Source organism: Heliconius melpomene, chromosome 3, assembly GCF_056956725.1.
Source record: "Heliconius melpomene rosina isolate 202511_hmr_F chromosome 3, ASM5695672v1, whole genome shotgun sequence".
Taxonomy (NCBI): Eukaryota; Metazoa; Arthropoda; class Insecta; order Lepidoptera; family Nymphalidae; genus Heliconius; species Heliconius melpomene.
Window position 1 is genome coordinate 8,542,735 of NC_140391.1, and position 27,155 is coordinate 8,569,889.

Here is a 27,155-nt window from a genome sequence, read left to right on the forward strand (position 1 = left end):
ATGACTAGTCTGTTTATTTTCTATTTACATCAAATTTTACATATTCTAACATTTGCCGAAGCACAGTGGAATCGTAAAATAAATATAGGGCCACGGAGAGGTGGCTTAAAAAAACTAATTTGAGATCGAAAAAAAAATTAAGGAATACATACATTACTATATACATCTTTATTCTTTACAACCATTGTAGATTTGATAATAAACTTCACTATAATAATATGTTAAGCATTATAGAATACGTATGTAAGAATATGTATGGCCAATATATTTTTTCTTCCGCCACGGCCGGGTTTACAGGAACCATACCCGCAGGATCAGATGAAAGGAACATTTATACTCTCTAGAGCAGAGTTCCCCAAACTTTTTTGTGTTGTAGACCCCTTGCCATGTTTTTCCGTGTTGGGTAGACCCCCTACTTACCTGATATTGATTTCCTGTAAATTTATAACTGTAGTGAAGTTTAGTGTTAAAATTTATAGTAAAAACACATGTTAATTTATACATTTATTAATTGAATTTAAATTAAAACTACTCAAAATAAAATTTTGAATCTGTTATGTAAAATATACGTTACAATAAATAAACATAATAAACATGAACGTAAGTAAATAGGTACTATCAGTGTATGTGTTGAAAGCAGCTTTGCAACCCCTTTGCAGGTTGTCATAGACCCCCAGGGGTCGATATAGACCACTTTGGGAATCACTGCTCTAGAGTATAAAGTGTATTTTTCTTCAACATGATTCCTTCATGAACCCCCGCGAAGCTTTTTTAATTATTTTTCTTCTCAATACTATTGAAATTGCCTACAGTACAGTCGAAATGTCTTATTCGAATCTATCTAAATTTATGAATATAAAAACATATTTTACTGAGTAGTAAGATCAGTCTTAAATCATACTCCAATATAAATTGGTTTTATATTTAGAATTGGAAGCATTGTCATTATAAAAAACATAAAGTTGAAAAATGATTCTTTTGATCCCATCAAATGATAAATGTATTTTTGTGTTACTATTTGTCAGTCCGAACCGAAATTATAACATCAAAAAATATAAATATATTTGGTACAACTTTTAAAGCTTTTTAGCTATATTTACTTATTTAGTGTAAATAAAACATTCACCCCTCCTCAGCAGTCGGGAATTAAGTGTACAGCCAAAAATCTAGACAACAGTTTTATTTTTAAAATGTAACATAATTGTAATAAATAAATATTTTATATCATATGTATAATAATATTTTATCTAGTATAATTATGTTCCTTGTTTTATATATTCTATGTTTTCAATACTGGCAATGTAAAAAAAATTGTCCCAGTCTTGCTTCTTGACAAATTTCAGTTCTCTTTTCCGGCTTACCTGTGGAGTACGCGAGACGTATGTGAAATTTAAATCTTTAAATATCAGTGTAATCTTTCAATTGTTTAAATTTAATTTGTTGCATTTAAAAGATAAATACCAGTGTGTGTAAACTTATTAAATATTTTTAACTTTTACATTGTATTATTTCAAATTGCAGAATGCTTACATACAACATGTTTGCAAGGGGTCGCTTTTACGCGGCCCTTTTGTGGCCAGACCGATGATGTGACTTCTGATCAATTTGTATTGATTTTGTTGCTAGGTCTGCCACAGGCTTCCCAAGATGGGCGCTTACAGATATATTCAAGAATTGTATCGTAAAAAGCTTAGCGATGTTATGCGCTTCCTTTTACGTGTTAGAGTATGGCAGTACCGCCAATTAACTCGCATGCACCGTGCACCTAGGCCAACGAGACCCGACAAAGCTAGGAGACTAGGCTACCGCGCCAAGCAAGGTTAGTAAATTATCAATTTTTCAGGCGTGATAATCTTAGGTCCATGATTAATTTATAGGTTATAAATTTATGTTAGAGGCTACATACAGCTGTTGTTATAAAGTAACTTAATTTCAATTGATTAGACCACGTGGTCAGCTAACAGACATTTTGTGTGCGTATAAGAGTATTATGCCATATAACTATTGCCATTCCATGTCCATTATCACCAAAGGATTATCTATTGTTTGTATTATAACGTATTATGTATTTTCCGTACAGGTTATGTTGTCTTCAGAATCCGTGTTCGCCGTGGTGGCCGCAAGCGCCCGGTTGCCAAGGGTGCTACCTACGGCAAGCCCAAGAGCCATGGAGTCAACCAGTTGAAACCCACACGCAACTTACAATCTATTGCCGAGGTAATTAAAATAAGTTTTATTTCAGGTTCGCTCTGTATCCTGCTTAGAGAAGTTTATGCTAAGGTTACCCAGAATTAAGATGGCGTATTGAGTGGCAGAATTCAACACCACACTTTGTCTTATTACTATAGCAAGGAATTAAAATAATTCTTGTCCCTGCATGGGAATCAAAACCATGACCATCATGCTTAGTCAGACAAGTTGTGGCCACAAAATCCTCTAATTATAAATTAGTTTTTAATTCAAGATTAAGATTATTAAATATCTTTATTGATTTCAAATTTATACATTGTAATTTGATATTTATTTCATTTAAAATCATAGGAACGCGTTGGACGGCGCTGTGGTGGTTTGAGAGTACTCAACTCCTACTGGGTCGCACAAGATTCTTCATACAAATACTTTGAAGTCATCCTCGTTGATCCTTCACACAAGGTAAATAACTTTTAAGAAAATCAATTTGTTACCAATATTTTTGAATGTATTATTTTAATATGATGATTTTTTATGTCATGCACCAATCTGAAAGGTTTTGCTGAATACTCACCTAAGGTTTATCTGATATTAATTATCAAAGCTCCCAAAAATCTATCAAATGCTCATCATCATATAATCAACAAGTTTTCATTAATTGCAGGCCATTCGTCGCGATCCTAAGATCAACTGGATAGTAAATGCAGTGCACAAGCACAGAGAAATGCGTGGTCTCACTTCAGCTGGCAAGAGCTCACGAGGTCTTGGCAAGGGTCACAGGTTCTCGCAAACAAAGGGAGGCTCACGCCGCGCCGCCTGGATAAGACGCAACACGCTACAACTGCGTCGCAAACGATAATTTCATACATACTATTGACTTTCTATTTTTGTATATATTCTTAAATAGAAAGTTTGTAGTATTAAATAAAAAAAAATGTAAAATCATATTATATAGTTTTTTTTAAATAAAATTAATTTCCTTACAAGATATAGTCGTATATGAGTGAGTATTTATATTTTTTGAATGTCTGATATTATTATTATATTCTATACTACAATGTCAATCTTGCTTTAGTTGTATATTATTTAACAACTAAATGTATTCATACTATCACTTTTTTTTATTTTTCATACAGTTTAAAAAATATTAGCCAACCAAACGAAATGAGGTTAAGATTAAACAAAGTCAATGATCAACATTGTAGTTGAGGATCCACTCTTATTTAGTTTAACGTGGCCACAAATGCAATATATATTTTTTATTTTTCAGCTTTAGCTGTATAACCCCATTTTCCTGCAAAAAGAATACAGGTAATTATTAATTTTTAATAGGTTATTTTACTCTTAAATTAGTTTATTTATTTTTAATTGTTTGGTAAATTATTTGTATTTTTTTTTATTTTAGTATTATTTTAGTCAGGGCTACAAATTAATTTATATTTCTTTAAAATATTTTTGCTAATATTGTTATTATATAGTGATGATACCATGCTTTATGAATGCGCAACCATGATTACTACGCATTATAACTTCCTTGGATGGCTGAAATAATTTGTATTGATTTGTTAATTTTATGTGTAAATTCAGATTTTAAATAATTTCTTTTTATTTTAGGTAAATGCAGAGATGCAATATATTACACTTAGCAAGCTTAGAGTGAGAATTGCAGTAGAGTGAAGATTGCAGTAAAATAAAAAAGGTGAATATGATTTATTAACATCCTGTACTGCAAAATACTAAAAAATACTGTTTTCGACTTTTCACTTATATTTGAGACAATGTGACAATGACTGTCTGTCTGTCCAGACAAGGAAAATTAATAAATATGAAATCTTTAATAAAATTTCTAATTTTTATAACATTCCGAAAAAAAAGAAATTATATCAATTAGTAACTCTTCCAAATTTGTTTATATCACTCATTAATATTTTCTTAATGTGAGAAACAAATTTGGATATAATGAATCTCGTCTAGGTGAGATTATCATTATTTCAATTTTCGATAAATCTCAATCCGGCGAGAAACACTAAAAACTTATTAGTTTCCTTTAATTACAAAAATTACCTTTCAATACTTATTACTATTTTTTTCTTTACACAGGTACAAGAGGAAGGATTCATACATCCAATAAATGTATTCAGCTTAAGAGTGATTATATTGAAAAGGAAAAATAGATTTATTGTTTTATTTAATTTAGAACCCTTTCATTCCACGAACTGTTAGATTTTTTTTCTAATTCCTGTGATTTGCAATTCTTTATAAACCTATATTTCATATTATACTTATGTGAATTAAAGGACAAGTTAAAAAGATTTATGAAACTACTACAAACGACTAAAAATCAAGTTAGCTTTACGCTGTATTCCGCACACATTAGGGTAGGCCGAGGGAACCTAGCGAATTCTGGAGGCATTGCGTGGCGGCAGTGGCGAAACTAAACGCCGCTTTTTACCTCTACACCAGAGCGAAGAAAATGAAATGAAGGTATGAATTTAAATAAATATTTCATTTTCTCGACTGGGGATCGAACCCACAACCAGTGTTTTTTAGTCCCACTGTGCCCCTGTGCCACGACTGGCCTAGGAAACATGATGCTGAAAATATTAAGTAAAACTCGTGTAATTTTTTATGCTTCTGATGTTAATCAAATACGAAACTAACTCGTACTTTTTAGAGAACATATAAAAATACCGCATTACATAGATCAATCTCTCTCAATGCTCAATAATAAGAACTCTACGGAACTACGGCTCTCCCCTACCACTCTCCGTCGCCCCGCTCTAAAGACGTGCTTATCAAACCTGACGCGCAGCGTCGTTAACAACCACCATCATTGCTTTAGTACACTTACATTTCATTCGAATCAGTAGTATTTTTTTTTTGTTTTTTTTCTTCATTTTATAGTAACAAATAAAAAACATGTGCTTATCTATTGAGCAGACTGACATTCCAATTTATTCTGACATTATGTCTAATAATTTACACTCTGTTGACATTTCTCAACATTTAAATTAATTTCTCAGACAACAGGGGTAGCAACCTCTAGCTCTAATTTATTATTAAATATCCATTTGATCCAGCCAGCTTTACAATTAAATTACAATAATCACGCACATTGCACATCATCACAATATCTGTGCAAAAATAATAATAGAAATGTTAATTCTATTAGATTAGTTCATCAGAACATCTGTTGCTTGACGGGGGGCAAGCAGCTAGAGCTGGAATTATTCATGAACTCGGAGGAAATTAGTATTTTGTGTATTACTGAACATTGGTTAAAGGTGAACCAGCTCATGTTTAATTTCAGAAACCACCGGGTAGGAAGCTCATTCTGCAGAATCAACACAATACACGGGGGGTCGCTTATAATATTAAACAAGAACCTTAAGTTCAAGGAACGGAAAGATATTGTGTCCCTTTCTGTAGAATGTTCTATCGAATTAGCGTGTGTTCAATTAGAGCAATTCATTGTTATATGTGTATACAGACCTCCCTCCGCCAATTTAAAATTATTTTTAGAAGTAATGGATGAGGCCTTAAGCAAACTTACCAAGTCGGGTAAGCCTTTGTTAGTGTGTGGGGACTTTAATGTTAATATTTTGGAAAGTTTTAGTCCCACCATTAATTTATTAAGTCTTTTTAAGTCACACAATTTACTTAATTTATTTATGGAGCCAACCAGAATAACTCCTACAACTAGTACTTGTATAGATAACATATTTACTGACATTATTCCATGCTACAAAAGCATTATTAATAAATTGGATTCTGACCACTCTGGTCAGCTAGTAGAATTCTATAGTAAGAAAAAACAGGTGGCTAAGAAAAGAATTGCTGTTGTACCTGTCACAGCTAGTCGTTTGGAACATATGAGAGTTAGTTTACTAACTAATTTACTAGTTTTAGATATAACTTTACCTCCCAATTCTTTGTACAATTCTTTTTTTTACTCTTTTATTAATAAATTTCATTCAATATTTACTCCCAAAGAGATTACAATTACTGATAGTCCTATCTTTGGAGACTGGGCCACAGCAGGTATTTATAAGAGTAGGGAGACACTGTATATGTTATATTATGAAAAACAGTTTAATAGTGGTGAAGAGTTTAAAGAGTACTTAAAATCTTACTCTAAAATTTTCAAAAGAGTTTGCAAAATTGCTAAATCTTTATTTATTAAAACAAAAATCAGAAATAGTAATAATAAAATTGAAGCCACTTGGAAGGTTGTTAATGCCGAGACTGGGAGAACTAGGGTGAAAGATTCTAATTTTAAACTTAGTATTGACGGTCACATTGTTGATTCCGATTTGGAAGTGGCCATTGCATTTGAAAAGTTTTTCTCTACTTTCCCAGTCAGTCTAACAAACGATTTAGGTTCTTCCACCACTATTGCAGAATCGTTAATTAAAGACAATGTTCCCGAATTTTATAATGGTTTCGTTTTCCGTCATGTAAATTATTCAGACATTAGTGTAGCTTTCAAATCAATTAGTATGAAAAAGACAGCCGACTTGTGGGGTGTCTCAGTTAATATCATAAATTCTTTAATTGATATTTTGATTCCTGATTTAGTTACAATTTTTAATAGATGTATTGATTGTGGAGTGTTTCCTGATTTGATGAAATATAGTAAAATAACTCCATTGTTTAAATCAGGTAGTACGCAAGACCCCACAAATTTCAGACCGATTTCAGTACTACCTACGTTTAGTAAAATTTTTGAAAAGCTGATACTCAGTCAGCTTCTTACTTATTTTAATAAAAATAAATTACTGCACACAGGTCAATTTGGTTTCACTCGTGGAAGGTCAACATCTGATGCTGGGGTCAAATTATTAGAGAGTGTATTCGCGGCTTGGGAGGAGTCACGTGATGCCTTTGGGGTGTTTTGTGACTTATCCAAAGCATTTGATTGTGTGCAGCATAAAACTCTTATCAGGAAGCTACACCACTATGGTATAAGAGGCATTGCTTTGGATCTTCTCACTTCTTATTTAAGTGATAGGATTCAAAAGGTAAATGTCAACGGGAAACTATCACACGGGTCACCTGTAGCATTGGGGGTGCCACAAGGCTCTATTCTGGGTCCGTTTTTGTTCCTTTTGTACATTAATGACTTACCTCACCTTATGAGAGATATCTGTGAAATGGTGTTGTTTGCAGATGATACATCTTTAGTTTTTAAGGTTAATAGACAGCAATTGGAAATTGACGATGTAAACAATGCTCTTTCTAGGATATTGCACTGGTTTAGTGCCAATAACTTGCTTTTAAATAGTAGTAAAACTAAATGTATCAGGTTCTTTACTAAGAATGTTCAACAAGTAGAAACCAGGGTTTTGATGAACAATAAGGAACTTAAAGTAGTTAATGAAACTGTTTTCTTAGGTATAACATTAGATGCTAAGTTACAATGGGGTCCGCATATAGAAACTTTATCTGGTAGACTTAGTTCGGCAGCGTATGCAGTCCGCAAGATTCGTCAACTGACCGATGTTGACACCGCGCGTTTAGTATACTTCAGCTATTTTCATAGCATTATGTCTTACGGCCTATTACTTTGGGGTAGTGCCGCTGACATAGATACCATTTTTGTGCTCCAAAAACGGGCTGTCCGAGCAGTCTATAAAATGGGTCCACGGGAGTCACTAAGGAATAAATTTAAAGACTTTAACATCCTCACACTACACTCCCAATATATTTACGACAACTTAGTATATGTGCATAAGAATATTAATAAATTTAATAAAAACAGTGACCTCCATCAATATAATTTAAGAAATAAAAATAAGCTTGCTGTGCCCTTCTCTAGGCTCCATAAAGTGTCTCACTCATTCGTAGGTCAAAGTATACACTTTTATAACAAACTTCCAAACGACATGGTTAATTTATCACTGAACAAATTTAAAAAAGTGGTAAAGCACAGGCTCTGCCAAAAAGCTTATTACTCTGTTAAAGATTATGTTCGCGATAAAGATGTTTGGAAATGAGTTGCTCTATTTCTAAGTTAAAATTGTTAATTGTGATTTATAACAAATGTTGGCATTTAAAAAGAGTGGCCATGAGTTTCTTTGCCTGTATCTTCTCATGAGCTCAACCATTTGAACGGGCTTTTTTCAAGTCAAAATTGCACATTTTTTTTGGTTATTTTGTTTTCCATTTTTTTTTATCTTTTATGACATGTCCAAGTGAATGTTAAGCATTTTTATGGAATAAAGATATTTTGACTTTGACTTTGACTTTGTAAGAACTTCAGGATAGGAGAAAACTGCATCCATCGAGCATCTCAATAAAAATTCATCGTCGACGTATCAAAAGATTTCGAATTAAAAGATTACTGTAGAAGGTGAACTAAAGTTGAAAAACAACAATGAAAGGTAACAAATAAAAAACGCCGTATTTGAGTGACGTTTATTTATGATTTTAAAAATTAAATAACAAAATAAATTTACACAAAAGACAACAATATTTGAAGCCTTCAGTAATAGCATTTAGTTCAAAACAATCACCTTACTAAATAAATATATTTTACACGTATTTTATCACTATTTACAACTGAGACCAAATCATTCTATATAATTACTTATATTCTTTGCCTGACATTAAATGACACCCGTGTATTATACTTACATTACACATTGTTGTTAAAATAGGAATAAATGATTTTTGACACAATTTCATTATATCAATAACTATTCTAATTAATTCCATTAAAATCAATTATAGATTAACAAGAAAGATGTAATTGTTGAAAAGAATAATGAGATTACTCAACAGTTTTGTGCTGTAACAGTACTAGTTATCTACTATGTTTATTATAACAATAAATCCACATATAATAAGTTAAGTAATAGATTAAATCAATTGTACATAAAGTATAACCTAATGAAGAAAATAATAAAAGCGAGGCTATACAAAATGGGTGACACATGAAAATTTTGACTTTTATACCAAAAATATTTATAATTTTACATTTATCTAAATCTACATGTATAAATGTTTCTAGACTTCAAAAACGTTATAATACTATTTGACATTCAAATTGAATATGGGGCAGAGTAATATATTCATGTTAGGATTAAGCACAGATTAGTCTATAACTCAATACATACATTACTAAATGTATAAGTAGTTTTATTTTGAAATACATTAAAACAAATTGTTGTCAATGTAAGCCATAATTGATAAAGACTGTGCAAGACAAAAACCTCTTAATAACAATCTAAAAAAAAATCTAAATAACAATAAAACTTACCTCTTTATAAATTCAAATTTAGACAAATCTGAAATCAAGTATAAAAATTGAAATTACATTACATATTTACACTAAAAATATATATGCTACATCTTAATAATAAAAAAAATAACAATGTTATAAACAACAAACGAGCATAAAAAATACTTTCAAAGTAACATAAATAATTCAGTTGTTAACGCAATATAAACAAAATACCACAATATTTTACAAGTACCTGGTAATTAAAGTTCTTACAATGAATTACATTTGAGAATACAATAATGACTTACATCAACATACAAGCAGGGCCGTAGCTAAAGCCGAATTTGAATACATTAAGCAGTGTTGCCAACCTCAGGAAGGCGAAAAACAGCATATGGAACTTAAAAAAACAGTAGAAAACAGTAAAATACAAGAAATTCAATAAAAGTAATACAAAAAAAAAATATTTATAAAGAAAATCAAGTAAAAATGCAAATATCTAACCAAGATATTATATTAAAATAATTAATTTTATCAACATTTTCAATTTCGAGGCTTTCGACGCCCACGTAGTAAATTTTTTAGAGTTACGTACAAAAAAAACTAATTCCTTATATTATTCGTTGTTCTTCAGGTTTTATCTCTCTAGACTGCTTATTTCAAGATCGAGTATCGGATATGTTAAGCTGAAATTAATAGGAAATAACCAGAGTCACAGTCTCTTTGAGCTCAGAAAATGAAAAGTCAACGCAATCTAAAAATACGAGCGATTATAGTTTTTGCTGCATTTTGTATGAAATTCACCGCGTGTAAAATTTGACTAAAAGTGAAAATTTACAATACAAATGAAGGTATGAAATGAGTGCAAACTTATACATGTTTGTCAACTTTAAAAAGTAAAGTTCCTGTTGACCTACAACCATAATGATTTTTACGCATTTCAAAAAACAGCACATATGAGGATTAAAACAGAAAACAGGGATACAAGACAAAAAACAGTCAATGTACTGTTAAAGCAGTAGGGTTACCATGTGTTAAATAAATGGAAAAGAAAACGTAAACCATTATTATTAAATATTCATAAGCGATTTAGATATCTTGAAGTAAATCAGAGTAACAACATTAATTTCTTTTCTTTTGATACTTGGATAAACAACTTAGCGGTAGAAAATGTAATTAAAATAAATATTGACAACTTCAATAAACCTAAAAGGACTTACAATATTGATTACTTGGGTGATCACTGCCAACGGTTTATAAGCAATGATTATAGTGACTTCTATAAGATTTATACAGATGGGTCTAAAGAAGGCAATTTATCAGGGGCAGCTTTTTATGATGAACAAAATTCGGAATTTATTAAATTTCAAATCAATAAAAATATTTCCATCATGCATACAGAACTAATCGCCATTTGTGAAGCACTATCGTATATTTCGTCAGTAAATCATACCAAATTTGTCATATTTTCTGACTCCAAGAGTTCTCTTCAACACATTGCTCGATGTACCTCTAATCCTAAAGGTATACCCGTAGCATTTAATATTTTAAAATTAATTCATGAGTATAATCAGCAGAATAAATTAGTAGTCTTACAATGGATCCCTTCACACGTTCATATTTTAGGTAATGAAATTGCTGATACACTAGCCAAGGAGGGAATTACGGATGGTGTTCCAATGACTATCGAACCGGTATCTTCTGATTGTGTTTATTTAATTAGGAATTTGTGTTACTCGTTTTGGAAGGAATATTTTGACCAACGATCTCTAACTATACTGTATTTGGTACAGAACTATTCAAGCGGAACCTTCAATAAAATCGTGGATTGACTCTGTTTGCCTAAATAGAAAAGATTGTGTGACGTGTTTAAGACTTAGGTCGGGACACATTCCATCAAACAAATTCGCATTTCTAATGAAAAAAATTGATTCTCCTAATTGTTGTACATGCAACACCATAGATGACGTATATCATGTTACGATGGAATGTGTCCAGAATGAGCCTCTGAGACGTCGGTTAATTTGCAGAGATTTCTACAATGATATAGGAGCATGTAATAGTGCTTTAGCAGTGCCAGACTCTGTGGTAGGAAAAAAAATATTGTATATAGTTCAGAATAAAAATAATTGATTGTAACTAACATTAATTAGAATGTTAACCAAACAGGGCGGCATGGTCGTTGTCACGACAAAGCTCTTAAATAAAAGGAAAAAAAAAAAAAAAAAAAAAAAAGCAGTAGGGTTGGCAACACTGACATTAAGTGAATCCATTACCCATTAAGAGACAAGTTATTTTTTAAATGAATCTTGATACGGACCGACTAGAACATAATGATTTGTTGGAGGTATGCCTAGAGGCAATAGGCCATAGGCAATGTGTAAATATTTAAAAAAAAAACACTTTATAAATTTATCTTAACAAGAAATAAAATACTTTTTAATTCATTTTCATTTATGTGTTCTATCCTATCATAGAAGGCGGTTAATAAAAACTGATAAATATAAATCGTCTCACACAACAAAAAATAGATGGCGTTTCAAGTTCTTTTAGCTACGACCCTAGATACTAATTTACGTACTATAACAATGCAATGTTAAGCTTAGCTGGGCGGCACCGGGTGCGCGGGACGGCGCTCGAAGTGGAATGTGTCGGACAGGTAGAGGCCGAATATGGCGACGCTGTAGAACACCGTCAACCCGAACAGAGCCACACTCGCGCTCGCAGTGAACATGTTTGAATATTCGCATCTGCAAAAATAATTTAATATAATTTAATAATTATGATGCTTTTCTGTATTATCTGTTTGGCGTTCATCAAATATAAAAAGTTGTCGTCAAATTTTATTGCCGCTATAAACTTTTACATAATACGGTCGAACAATTGTGGCTGTTTTCAAGTTAGGTTATTTAAAATTTTGTGAATTGTTCAGTCGGGAAGAAAAATATAATATAATAAAATAATAGACTAAAAAAACAACCTGTCGACCGTACTGTATACAGCTATACTTATACAGGTATATTTGTTTTAGATTGAAATAGAAATTTGCAATTTGACCATACACAAAAACGTAACAATATCTGAGTAATATAAGTAGAATTTAATTTAGCAATAATTTAGAATATGTAGTATCAAAATACAATTCCCACGCGAAATGAAAAATATATAGGATATAAATGTAGATTTATCTGTGAGTTGTAATCATAAATGGGATATATAAATTCGTGGCGGCTATAATATCAGACGATATCTCAGTATATTAAGTGTACACATAATATTAAGCAGTCTTAAAAAAAAATGTAGTTAAGTGACGATCACAAGTCCACAAGTAAGAAGAGCGTGCATTATTTTTATATTTCACAAATCAATTTCACGTTAATCACAAGGTTTCTTTTAATCAATAAATAATTTAATTCCCAAATTTTAACTAAACATATTTCATCGCAGCTAGAGAAGCTAGCGCCAAGCCACATGACTTAATATCATTGCATAAAATACAGAATTTAATAGAATGACATACAATTACTCATACAATTTTCAATAAAAACTGGCAGCAAGTAGAGTACCATCTTCCAAGACGGTTGGTTAGCTTGAACGTGCTAATCTCAGGAACTACGCACAATACTCGTTTATGAGTACAAGTTCGAATTGTGTCGAATATAAGTACAAATTAAATAAGAATGTTAAGATATAACACAATTTTTTAGTGACTTAGATAATAGGAGGGCTATTATTTTATTAAAATTAAATGTTAGTATCCTGTGTTTAAAGTAAAACAAAATAAATGATATATGGTAGGACACTACTTATCATCAATGTCATTCATATTAAATTAACATAGATCATCTTTGTTTTAATAAACTTTCCAAGTATATTTTCATTTCAATATATTTTAATCAAACTTCAATTTTTATTTAATTCGTATTAATAGGCACACCACGCGGCTCGACCCTAACCACACCTACCGTAGTTTGCATCAATTTATGTATATTTAATAATTCATTGAATTTAATATCACTTATTATTCTCATATTTAAATTTTATGAAACTGTGTTAAAACTGAACTTAAACGAATTATTCCTATTCCGCTGAACTTAGACGTCCCATGAGCCAACCCCAATGTATTGTAGCAATAATATATGCTACAGTGCAAAAGTGACCCTTAGATTCATTATATATACGAGTATATATTTTTATTGTATTAGAGGATTATAATCAATATGCATTTTTAAATAGATCATGTTAATTTTTAGTGACTATTATAAAGGTAAATGAGATAGGATAGTATTAATGAATACTGTTAAAATTAAGTTAGACCGCTTTTGCACTGACAGTCTAATATGTCCCGTAATCTTAGTATTACAAGTTTTAATATCGTAAATAGACCAATGTTGTGTGTGAGTGAAAATTCATTACAATAAAAACAAATATTATTAAAAGAAAAACAAGAGCTTAAAATAAGTATGTCTAACAATAAATACTATCGATAGGAAAAACAACAAAACAGTAAAAATAACATGTTTTGTGTTGTGCAGTGGTATAACTTATAAAAATAATTCACGTGAAGAGACAATAAGTAAATAATAACTACAGAACTAGTTGAAAATACTACTAGTTAAAAATAAACTTCATAGTAATTACAGTTTTAAATGATTAAATATTAACTGTATGATACATGAAGTATGTAATATAAATATAACCTAATTATAACAATATCAAGTATTATATAATATTACAATATGAAATAAATATATGTACATGAAAAATTAAGTCTAAACCTAAATACCAAGAAAAAATCGATATATCAATAAAAAATTGAATATACTAGGTATATCGATATATGTATTGTCTATAATAGTACAATTACTGAGTTTCTTGGTATTTTTTTTTAATTTCCGATAAAGAGAAACTGGCAAGAAACTTAGCAGATGTCATTGCTAAATTGTATACTTATACTTTTTTGTATACACATAATGTTCCATAATTTTTTGTATACACATAGTGTAAATTATAAAACTAATTTTCTAAAAAGTACCATCAAACATAATAACAATACATTTCTACAGACTAACTTACATGAAATATAAATAAGTTTAAAATGTCTTCAAAATTAATTAACTAATATAACAAGTCTTATTGCCATTATTTTAAAACTTTTAATTAAACATTAATTTAATATCAATAAGACGTGAGAATAACATCAGAATATTAAGTTTCTCTCACACACATTAACGCTTCATTGTTGAATCCAGAAGGAAAATTCAAAAAAAAAAAAAGAAATCCTGAAGAAAGATGAAAATGGCGTTAGCTGGTCTATGTAGGTGGTCTATTTACTTTATCAATACTATAAATTACATGTATTCATGGTTGGGGATTTAGCACGTACTGGTCATCATCGCATATCGGGGAACGCATTGAGGTGTTCTCCCTGATAACCCTACAAGAGAAATAATATATGCTATACATGTTAATCGCCTAAAAATTTTTGAACTATAATTTATGTACATTTAAAACATAGCAAAACCTAAGATTTACCTAAATATGCCTTTAAGTGATACTTTTACCCAATTTGAACATTTTTACCTTATTAGTTATGAATTGGTAAATCGTAGGTACTAACGGCATATATGGTACAACTAGTTGGCAATAAGGATTTTTAAGCACGAGCAGTTTTATTGTAATAAAAAACATTGATCTCGAATAATGTTAAATATGCCTAACAATCCTTATTGTCTATCAAATAGTTATTTTTAAAAGTCATATTTAACATCTCTCTTTATGCAGATATACTACGAATACAATGACACATGCGTGTTCATGGAATGCTAGCTTCTGGAATATTCACGTTAAGCGCCATATTTTACTTAACATTTTGTTTAGCGTTATCGATATTTCAGAAAATTCATAATACAATGTGCAAACCAAAGTTTTGAGAAAATGCATGTATTTGTTTTAATTAACAAATATTTAGTTATTACAGATATAGGACTATAATTTGGATTTAACATAAAAATACTTTTTCTGACTGTGGACTACCAGAGCGCTTAACGTGTTAACAATACGACTAATAATTATGTTAAATTTCAATAATCATCTTGCGATTTCATAGCATATTAGCTTTTATGATGGTTAGCTACAGGAAAAGTCTAAATGCATTTGGGATGTTTCTTCTAATTCGTGTAAGTGCTTCGGTGCAATGGTACAATAATAGAAAATAAAATAAATACAATAAATCGCAACTGATCGGTATCTGTACATGGAAGATATATGAGAAAAAATGTTAGACAAACAGACAAAAATTTGTCATATTTATAATTGTATATACATTTATTAAAGTTATAGAGGAAGAAAGTGAATCTGTAATTAAATGAAGTAAAATAAACCAGTACACAAAGTTTTTTTTTCAGCATCTTTTGTATGCAGGACATGTAGATTACTTTAAATTTTTTGTTAAAAACAATACACTTATATATGCAGATATTGTACATTTCCTTATCCATGGTGAATCGATACAACTTAAATAACAAAAAAGCGGTTTTCCGAACACTCATGTCTTCAATTAGTTTGGACAAACACTCTACTATATTAATAGCCCGAAGTTACTACATAATTAATACAGTATGGAAAATTGTATGAACAAAGCGTATACAAAGAAGCAAGATGCACATTCAACAATACAAAATAGGGGATAAATTGAAATGTACATATATTTTTTTAAATTAATATATTTCTTATTATAGAAAAATACGGGACAACAGACAGCTAAACATTTATACTAAAAAATGCTTAGGATTACACAATCAAATGATATATGTATAAAATATTGATATGGAGGAAGCCAATTTAATGATCCACTCTACTATGTCATTGTTATCATATACAATATTAACAATAAATATGTGGGTACATATAATATTAATCATAATTATTATAAGATTAACTGAGATATTACCATTTTTTTGTATAATACACGAATAACCAATTCCCATAACAAATCTAACAAAAGAAAATCTAATTTCAAAGACTTGGTGATTAAATTCGCATCCATCACGACAAAAGCAACAAAAATAATATTAAAAAATCACAGAACAACTTACAAATATAAAGAAATCATCTCACCTGAAGAACCAAACAACGGTTAGGGAGACGGACACTAACGTCATTAGAATGTTCTCGAGGTCCCAGGTCCTTTCCGGTTGCGGCGGATCCGCTATTACTTCCTGGACGATCTCAGCTGCTGGCTTTTAAAGAAAATCAGTAAACAATTTTTAAGTTTCTTTATTATTTTCACACTTTGTCCCGTATATAGCAGGATAGGTAAGGGAAATCAAGTGTTAAGACACTCCATTACCCACGCACCGCCGAATTTTTGAGACATTAGCTATTGAGCGGCAGAATTTAATATACCACTATATTATTTAAGATACGAAATTAGTAAGGGGGGGGACAATTATTATAAGAACGACATAGCTGTGATCTTTCTATGATCATCTGTGCATCGATGAAACGGATGGTTTAGGCGGCGGTCCATTTTGCATTGGTATCTTTCACCAAATCCGCTCTACCACTGAAGAACCATGTAGGTTTAGGGTCGTAAGGTCTACACAGTATAGACAAGCTAGTTACCTGTGAGCCCAGAGCGGCGGGCACGCCGGCGAGCAGCAGGGGCGCGGGGGTTGCGGGCGCGGTGGGCGGCGGGCGGACGGTGCGCGCGCGTCGTGCGTGCACGAGGCAGTGCACCACTGCGCGGTCGTGCAGGCCGCACGCGCGCAACGTGGCCGCCTCGTCCGCCAGCACGCGCCCGCGGAATATGAGCCGCACGTGGCGCTCGGCGCACAACTCGGCCGAGAAGTGCCGCCTGGAATTGTTATTTATGTGTTATTTCCTTACAAGCGATCTGGACAAGGTTTACCACAAAAAAAATCAAGATAGTGAGTTTTTAAGAATATTAAAATATTCTTTACTAGTGGGCCCGGCGGCGGGGCTACGCCTACTTCAAATAGAGATATTAATAAAGAAATTGAAAATTAAAGATCCAGTCAATTCAGTAAAACAGTTATATAAAATAACTGTTACGGCAATTAGCAAATTTGTCGAAAATACTTTAAATTGACACAACTTTTTTATTTATGAACCGATTGTAATAAAATAAACACTATATGTTTTCGGAAGCTTGCCAGAATCTAATAGTGAAAACCGCATCTAAATCGGTTAAGTCGATTCTGAGATTAGCGATAACAAACGGATAGACAAACAGACAAAAATTTTAAAAATCATTGTTTTGTGTTCTATTAGGTTAATAAAGGTTCCTAATAGCATTTTTTAAATATCTTCTAAGTACAGACACCGATCCTCTTACGATTTTATTTTAAATATAGATTAAGGTGTTTTTATTTCAAATAAAATTATTTGATTAAAATACGAGGTAGTGAATATTTTTAAATAATATTAAAATATTCTTAAAAAATATTTAAATATTTTTAAGCATATTTTTTAATAATTATTCTACCTATGTGGGTTCTTTCATACCTTTTAAAATCTTTGAGAAGCTCATCAAGGCTGCCATCAACTTCTTTGGATGTATCATTAATATATTTTAGTTTGATAAGTATTTTTTCTCCGCTATCTTCAGGGGCGGGGACGGCGGACGCGCTATCTGTATTATCACCGGACTGTTCAACGGTTGGCTTTTCATCTTTCTTTTTGTCAGCAGTACTAGGATTCGATTCTGGAAAAATATTTAAGAAACGTATGTAGCATAAAATATATTATAATGAATCTAGATATAATAAAACATTGCATTTAAGATATCACTGTTGAATATTGCAAATTGTTGTCATAGTGAACACCTATGTCCTGGAGTTACACTACACTTGTAGTTCCTGAGATTTCGTGATAAGTGAATGAGTGAGTGACCTTTCGATTTTATATATTATATCGCTAGAGTACTCGTGTAAGTGTGGGTAGATTTAGGTGAAAAAGACAAAAAAATCTTGAGTGATACATACCACTTATTGTAATTACGTGGAACTTCTATCCCAGTACGTTGGAAACATATAGACGGTATGTGTTTTATCGTGTTTATTTTGAAAACGTTAACCGTTTTCGTTTTCTAACAATATAGATTACGACAATACGTTTTTTTAATTGATGTAAATAACAACAATTATAGGCACAGGTTCGACGCCCACTCGAGGGACTGAATGATCATTTATATTAATATTTTCATTTCTTCGTTCTGGCACCAAGGCAAACGCTCGACGTTGAGTCAAAGTCATTATATTTGAAAATATACTTTTTACCTAAAATGTTTGCTTTTAGGTTTTTTGAGCCTAAAATCTAAATTCAAAAACTTAACAGTCTTACCATTATTAGGCCTCGCAAAAACACTGCACCTAGTAGACACCTCACCCTCCATAGCATTCACAATGCTATCCATCTCTCGTATCTGGTCGTTGCTGGCTTGCCCTTCTACAGTGGTTGTTTCTTCCGGTATGTTCTCGATTGAAGGCTGGTTAGGTTGATTTACTGAAAATATTGATAATAATTGTTTTTCTATCAACATTATACATGTTTTAAATATGAAAATTTTAAATTTATTTGTTAATTAGTTATAGTCATATAGTAAGTAACGTAACTTCTTTTTTTTGTAATATTAACATATTCATTATAATATATCATTAAATCGTCAGCACAACTGCGCGTTTGGCCGTACACAATAGTGTTGGTTCCTGGCAGCGAAACGTGGGTATTACAGAAGAAAAATGAAAGAAAGATGAATGCCGTGGAGATGCGATCTCTTCGTAGGATATGCGGAGTCATCCTAGCTGATCGAATCCGAAATAAAGAGATACACAGAATGGCAGGTACTGGCGAGGATGTCACAGTGAGAATGAAGAAGAACGTGCTCAGCTGGTTTGAGCACGTCGAACGAATGAGTGATGAAAGAATGGCAAAAAAGATCTATGATGGAAAGGTGAGCAGTAACAGAGGTAGGGGGAGACCTCGGTTGACCTTCGAAAACACAGTATCAAAGATACTGGAGGAAGGCTACGTAAAAAGCATGAGGATCCCCCGGAGGGCATGTTGAAGAGGTTGATGACAGTGGACGAGGCGAAAGAGGTATATAGAGACCGTAGCGTTTGGCGCTCCGTTCTCTCTGACTACCCTGCTAGGAATAAAGTGTGAAATGTATGTATGTCTGTATGTATGTATATCATTAAATTTATTTTGTAATATATATTTCCTAAGGATTGCATAACAAAATATGTATATTTACTAAAGTAAATAGAATGACATGTTTTCATTAACCCATAACCTTTGGTAGGTAATTAAAAAGAAAAAAAAAAGTTTGTTGATAACATATTATACTAAGCTCTTGATGATAGAGAAAAATAATGATTTACTCAGTTATTAAATATTGTCATAAAAAGATAAGTGTAAATGTAAGATGATTAAGTAATGTTTACAGAATATGTTATATGTAATGACGCCATAATTGCGCAATTGGGAAGACTTTGATTTGATACAAGAAGGCGGATATTCTATTCTTTTTTCTGTAGGCAGAGCGAACCTAGTGTTAAGACACTCCGTTCTTTGCTTCCCGCTTGAATAAGAGACTGTCTCTCGCCGCAGTAGCTAAATGAAATTGATGAGTGTGGTTGCTTAATTTCAAAATGTAATTATCGAAACTTGTGAAATATGTATGTTAAAATTAAACCTTAAAATAGAAATGATTTTTTGTGAAATCTAAGGTTATTTCTACAAATACAAATGTGGCAACGATTTTGTTTTTTTTTCGCAACCGACCTTGTCGACTTGTTCTAAGATCTACGATAAGAAGCCGAAATCACAGGCTTTTTGATGATAATAATTAAGTTTTTAATAATAAGTGTATCGTTTTAATTAATATAGTAGTACAGTATATTATTTACTAGCGGACGCGCGCAGCTTCGCTTGCGTATTTAGGGGGAATTTTAATAACCCATGACACATGTATTCAATGAAATATTTTTAAGAGTCAAATTTTATAAAAATCGGTGGCGATTTATAGATTTTTCCATACAAACTTTCAACCCCTTATTTGCACTCTTCGGGCGGTGAATTCTAGAAAACCATGAAACACATGTTCAATTAAATATTTTTAAGGGTCTAAATATCAAATATTATAAAAATCGGTGGCGATTTAAGAATTTTTCCATACAAACTTTCAACCCCTTATTTGCACCCTTAGGGGGCGAATTCTAGAAAACGACGAAACACGTGTTCAATTAAATACTTTTAAGAATCTAAATTACAAACTTTATAAAAATCGGTGCCGATTTAATTTTTTTCCATACAACTTTGAACCCCTATTTCACCCCTTTAGGGTTAAAATTTTTTAAAATCCCTTCTTAGTGGATGTCCAGATTACGAAAGTAAACACCTGTCCAAATTTCACGTCTCTACCATCAGCGGTTACGGCTGTGCGTGCGTCTTACCTCAGTCAGTGAGGACCAGTCCTTTTATATATATAGATTAGCGAGGAAAGTGGAAATAAGAGAGTTTAAAATTATTTATACATAGCACGTGTTTGTAACAGGTTGGCAACTAAGTAACTGCTGATTTCACTCATAGATGGTTTCAGTTGAATTTTTAGGTTTACAGACGTATTACAAATGTAAAACACATTTTGTTATTTGATAGATGAATTTCGGTTCCAGTTGAAGTTGATGACGCCCTAATCAAAGCAATAATCGATTCGGATCGTCCCAGTACAACACGTGAGATTGCAGAGAAAGCTTCATGTATCACATACATGCATTGAAAATTTAACGCTACGCATTAACAGCTGCGTAAACGTAATATTCATTTAAAGAAGGTTTTGTTATGAGTTTGGTGGGATTACAAAGGAGTTGTCTACTTTGAACTTTTACCAGGGTAACTGAACGATCAATTCTGATGTCTACATTGAAGAACTAACATAATTAAATAATGCAGTTGAAGTAAAGCAGCCCCATTTGACAAATCGAAAGAGTATTGTATTCCATCATGACAATGCAAGGCCACACACATCTTTGGCCATTCGGCAAAAATTATTCGAGCTTGGTTGGGATGTTTTGCCATATCCACCATATAGTCCTGACCTTGCACTATCTATCTATCCTAATTACTTTTTGTTTCGATCTTTACAAAACTCCTTGAATGGTAAATATTTCAATAATGATGATGATGTGAAATCGTACCTGATTCTTTTTTTTTTTACTAATAAAAACCAGAAGTTTTATGAGCGTGAGATTATGATGCTGCCTGAAAAATGGTAAAAGGTCATTGATCAAAATGGGCAATACATTACAGAATAAAGTTATTTAGTTCCATAAAATGTCTTTGATTTTTTAAAAAATCCGCAATTACTTAGTTGCCAACCCAATATATTTATTAAAAAGAAAAGTATTTTCTACAAAATGTATTTGTACACACTTTAAAAAATATATTTGAATATAAATGGATTTGCAAGAATTAGTTTGACCACTTTGGCAAATCTTAACACTTTTTCAGGATAAAAGCTGCAAGCAATTTATATGGAAGAATACTTTCCGGGATAAAAAGTAGCCTTTACCTATTTCTGTACATAAAGAATATCATACGACACCTCGTGCGGAGGAAACACAGACAAATAGAGTCATGGACACAAAAAAAATTGCATTATTTATGTTTATCAAAAGGGAATTTTCTTAGAAAATCTATAACTATATTTTGAGACGATATAATTACCGAAACCTGCACCTTTAGCAATTTAACTTTTAAAAAAAACAAGCTCTTTTTAAAGTACAAAACCTGTACAGTGACATTTGAAAGATAGTTAAAAAAATTATATATTTTGTATTTATATTATAAAGTTACTTACTCTCCATTCTTCTATAGAAATGTAAACGATGGTGATCCATCATAGCCATATCCGCATCTACAATGCTATCCATTTCTTGTAGAGAACTGGTATCATCTCTAATATTGCTTACAGTGGCAATAATACGCGTATTAATCACTGTTAATTAATATTATTACAACTATTTTAATAATGTGTGAAGTTATTACTTATTTTTTGTTTGTTATATATTATATTTAATTTATTATTTTTTTTATTTTCTGTGCCATGGGGCATTTTACGTGTAGCAATTTTGTCAATTGAGATAAAATTATAAAAATAGTTAGAATTTTGAAATTTTGCCTGTTCAATGTAGAAGTAGATATTAATTAATATTAACTTTAGTTCAGATATGTACTTGAAAGCTTCAAAAGAACAACCTAACAGATTAGTATAGTTGCAACTTTTTGTAGCCAAAATTATTATTGATGGATTGAAAAATTTTATATGATCAATACTAGTCAACTTCCCAGATATTGGCAGCTATATACCTTAGTATATAACTATAACTTATTATAGTTCATACTTTTCAAATAAAAAAACAAGTATCACATCATAGTTCACTTCCACAAGTGGAGATCAAACATATAACATTGCTTGTATTATTATTGAACATTACCACAGTATTATTGAATTAATTATTATTTTAACCATAAAATTCCAATATTTTAGACAGGTATGCTTTAGCTTAATGTATATACAAAGTACTAACACTAATTAATCCCATAAAAGTATAAATATATAAGTAAAGTCTGTAGGTCGTTAATTGCATATACATTTTAATTTTTCTCTATCAGAGCAGGGATATGAAAATAATTCATTCCCACAAGTGGGGATTGAACTCACAACTATCTCACTGGCTGTCAAATGCAATCTCGCTATGCCAAAACACAAGTCGTTTTATAAATTTATTTAACTTTAATTGTCCTAATAAAGTTTCTGTATTTCGGGCCAAATAAAAACTTTGCAAATTGTCTACAATTATTAATAAGGAATTTTCTTTAGCATTAACCTGAGAAACTGAGTTTTAAAATTGCACTTATTACTTTAATATTTCAAATTAAAATTATTGTATTTAGTAACATATAGTTTGAGTCCTTTGATAGGTGTTAGGCATTTTTATCCCAGATTAAATAAGATCTAGATTTACTAAGATCTAGATTTGATGTTGGTAAGAAAAGAAGGCTACTTTTATCCTGAAAAGCATAGAGTACCTTTAATTTTTTGAGAAAGACGAAGGAAGTCATGCTTACATTTAACTAAATCTTTGTGAAGGCAATTAAACTATTATTATTGCAAACTAAGGATAGAAAAATAATTAAGAACACAAATATTTTAATGCAATGGTACTTGATCCCATGCCTAATGGAAATTGTCAAAGCAGTAACCCACACCCACCTTTTTCATATTTCTGATTGAGTCATTTTAATAAAATCTGTCAGTTTTCTAATTAAGAAACAAAACAAATTACTTGACCTTATCCTAAGTATAAAAAAATTGTCTTAACTATTGTAACTATTGCTAATCTGTATAATTATTAAATAATATTTCTTATATAAAAGAAAGAAAGATTTTTTAAACAATGTGGTAATTTAAATTTCTCAATAAAATTAAATGTAAAATAAAGTGTGTACTTTTGAAGCCCACAAGTTCTGAAATTGTTTGTCTGCCTTCTTCACATTAAATGCCCCATATATCAAAAACATTTTATTCTACATACTTTAAATGAAACATAATTTTGTAATTAATAATAAAATTGAGAAATAACTTTTAGCTTCATACTGAATACTGCATATAGCAGGGTAGTCAGGGGAAACCTAGTGTTAAAGTACAAGGGGTACTCCTTATGTATTAATGAGTGGCACAACTTAATGTTGTCTTTTTATTAACACATATAAATGTAATAATTGATTCCCTTGAGTGGAATCAAACTCACATTGTTTTTAGTCATTCATTGCGCTGCTGTGCCACAAAGGCCAATAAATATTTAAATTGTGTGAATAGTATAAGAATGTTTTCATTAAATATAATATAAAAAATTACGTACCAGTAGGACCTGATGTTGTTGGTAGAGTTATTGTGGTACTAGTTATATTATGTCCTGTAAGGGAATACAAAATATTAAAAACTGCAGAGTATGTTTTTTATACATCAAAGTTTTAGGTGCCATATACTTAGTGTGATTTTTTAAGATGTATTTATAGAAATAAGATTTTGAAATAATTTAAACCAATTGACTCACTTGTTAATAAGTTCACAGTTATAGGATGCTGATTCCTAGATCTCATGAGCAGCACAGTTCTATATCTATCAGGTCTTGCATTAGTTGACCACCAGGCAAATGTTGCCACAATCACTACAAACACCACCGTAAGAAACTGGATCACTTCATCACCAACACCCTCAATCAATGACATTTTGCCTAAAAAAATCATTATTGCAATAATACACACTGACTTCAACATTTATTCATTGAAATGCTCAAAATAAAAAATAAAAAAGGGAACATCATAAGGAATAAATCAAATAGTGGACTACTTTACTACGAAAGATACATATAAAAATACACATGTGACCATATTTTACTGAACACATACTACAAATTATATTGACACGAATATTTTGATTAACATCACTGTACATTTTTCCTCAAGGTCATTACATGGCAACGAAATTATGAAAACTAAAACATGTACTCACTTTCCTTTGTTTTGGCTAAGAAAATTAAGAAATAACTTTTAAAAAACTATTGGATCGAAGCACAGAGATATGTCGATCGACATTTTGAAATCGGCTAAAATCACTGATTTGTATAAGGAAGGAATCTGATGTACTTCCGAAACGTAATTTGTATACTCTTTAAATGCAAACATACAGCGCACGTTTATGATCACTATAATTAATAAAAATACACCTTTGAATTTTTATTTCAATACTGACTACTTTATATGTTTAGAATTGCAGATAATTATCCTTTAAGACAACGATTTACAATACACTGTTATAGTCTGGCAAATATGTTATTGATAATGGGAAGCACGCGCGGTAAATTGCGCAGTATACGTATGCGCAGAGAACGTTCGATCAGTGTTACCCTGTTATGTTGTTTTACCCCACGCTTAGCAAATCACATTTACCTATACGATAATTAAAATATCTGATCATGTTTATGTTGTAGTAAATAATACAAAACGAAAATTTAATGAGGATATCTAAATATCGCAAAATAATCAGCTGTTTCATACATTGTTGTCGAGAATAAAATCAAGACTAGCCCGAAAAGTATAATAACATTTTTGACTCAATAAATAATTAATCAATTCTAAGCTTCTGCTTATATAACTAATGGCACATGATATTTACGTATATGTGTATATACTATATACACACTTATGTACAACATAAACATTCAGTGTGCATAATACAAGCTTATAAACTATGCAATATGAATAAAGAAATATCTGGCAATATTTAAACTTTTTAAAGATTATATAAAAGAAAATAATATTGGGTAAATTATTTCAATAAATTTTGAGGTACAAAAAATGAGAGTGCGGTATCCCTTTGCCATAGTTTGCCATTTGCGTCAGTGTGAGCGCTACGTCGTTACAGGAAATTCGCACCCACACATCTTTAAACGTACAATCGAGCTCACACTGTATTGTTCAAACAAGAATATAATTAATTGTAAACAATAATGCCTTTTACCCTTTTGATTATTTGCTTTATTATTTGTCAATTTTTATTTTTTACTTTCTTGCATGCATTAATTAACCTTTTAAATAAAGCGGTAATAAAATTTTGATTTAATTTGGAGATATAATTTATTAACATAATTTATTTGTTAAGACCTCTATTTCCATTATTTAAAAAAATTTTTACTTACCCATAAGTTGATTTTGCATGTTGCCTAACGCCAAAATCTTGTATTTGTTTGCTTGTTTTATATATTAAATTTACTTTTTAAATTTTACTTTTTTTATTGAATTTGGATTGAGAAGATTTGTATGTGGCCTCATTATAATAATTTAATTCAGTTTTTTATTTAATTTTTCAATTTACCATATCTTCATTTTGCATGTTGCTTTGGTGTTTTTTACTAATTTTTATAATATTACTAGTTAAATATGCTCTACTACGCCATTCCGTATATATGATGCTATCATATGATATTATATTCATATTTCATAGTAATGAACTGATAGCGGTGCACTCGACTGTACCGTAGCCCGGTCACACCCCGCAACGATTCCCCGCGAGTCCTTACGGGGAATCGGTCCGGCGTGAGCGGGTGTCTATGTGCAGACATCAAAATACGCTTTCTGCGCAATTTGCCGCGCGTGCTTCCCATTATCAATAACATATTTGCCAGACTATACCCTCTATGATGAATTATAAAATGTCACTGCCCCAGTGCCCACTAATGTCATTTTTCGTTATTCGATAATCTACTATCTGTTTTAAATTAATATAGATAATAACTATATTACAAAATTATTTAAATTGTATTTACCGCTATGAATCATTTAAAAGGAATATTTTTTTCTGTAAGATTATAATTTTATTTTTCCATAAATATTGTAAAATTTATTTTATTGGTTAATCAAATAAAAAAAATTACAATATTGATTTTATTTTAAGAAAAAAAAGTTGTAACTGTTTATAAACGCATAATGCTTTTACTATTAACATGTACGTTATTTATGTTAATAATTATATTAAAACATTTTCAAAACACTAAGTATCATAAAAAAACATTAATTATTATTACTGACGCTTACATGATTTAATTGTAAGGTTGAGCAGGGAACATCATACTCTATAAATCTATAGAAT

General features: G+C 31.1%; 2 protein-coding genes, 1 long non-coding RNA gene and 1 pseudogene across 7 annotated transcripts; 3 read left to right on the forward strand and 1 right to left on the reverse strand.

Moving 5' to 3' along the window:
- Positions 1 to 1,222: 1,222 nt before the first annotated feature.
- On the forward strand, positions 1,223 to 3,137 carry RpL15 (ribosomal protein L15). The gene is made up of 5 exons (XM_085207758.1): positions 1,223 to 1,379; positions 1,627 to 1,819; positions 2,081 to 2,217; positions 2,542 to 2,652; positions 2,855 to 3,137. Exons 2-5 carry the CDS (start codon positions 1,648 to 1,650, stop codon positions 3,047 to 3,049), a joined length of 615 nt encoding a protein of 204 aa, XP_085063884.1. The 5' UTR covers positions 1,223 to 1,379; positions 1,627 to 1,647; the 3' UTR covers positions 3,050 to 3,137.
- A 370-nt stretch (positions 3,138 to 3,507) lies between these two features.
- LOC146540066 (uncharacterized) lies at positions 3,508 to 4,365 on the forward strand. The gene is made up of 2 exons (XR_014879474.1): positions 3,508 to 3,889; positions 4,291 to 4,365. It is a non-coding gene; the product is annotated as an uncharacterized LOC146540066 (long non-coding RNA).
- Positions 4,366 to 8,499: 4,134 nt separating this feature from the next.
- LOC146540067 (uncharacterized) lies at positions 8,500 to 12,015 on the forward strand (annotated as a pseudogene). Its single transcript, XR_014879473.1, has one exon. The product of XR_014879473.1 is annotated as an uncharacterized LOC146540067 (transcript).
- A 2-nt stretch (positions 12,016 to 12,017) lies between these two features.
- LOC146540068 (transmembrane and ubiquitin-like domain-containing protein 1) lies at positions 12,018 to 25,324 on the reverse strand. Of its 4 annotated transcripts, none has more exons than XM_085207753.1 (10): positions 25,020 to 25,324; positions 24,562 to 24,741; positions 24,367 to 24,420; positions 22,302 to 22,439; positions 18,782 to 18,943; positions 17,945 to 18,143; positions 17,042 to 17,273; positions 16,535 to 16,656; positions 14,802 to 14,852; positions 12,018 to 12,165 (listed from the first exon to the last, which is right to left on the reverse strand). In XM_085207753.1, exons 2-10 carry the CDS (start codon positions 24,734 to 24,736, stop codon positions 12,018 to 12,020), a joined length of 1,281 nt encoding a protein of 426 aa, XP_085063879.1. In that variant the 5' UTR covers positions 24,737 to 24,741; positions 25,020 to 25,324. The 4 variants fall into 4 exon arrangements, with proteins under 4 accessions (XP_085063879.1, XP_085063882.1, XP_085063880.1 ...); XM_085207755.1 differs by having other exon boundaries at positions 12,026 to 12,165; positions 14,771 to 14,852; XM_085207756.1 differs by lacking the exon at positions 22,302 to 22,439.
- Positions 25,325 to 27,155: the final 1,831 nt, after the last annotated feature.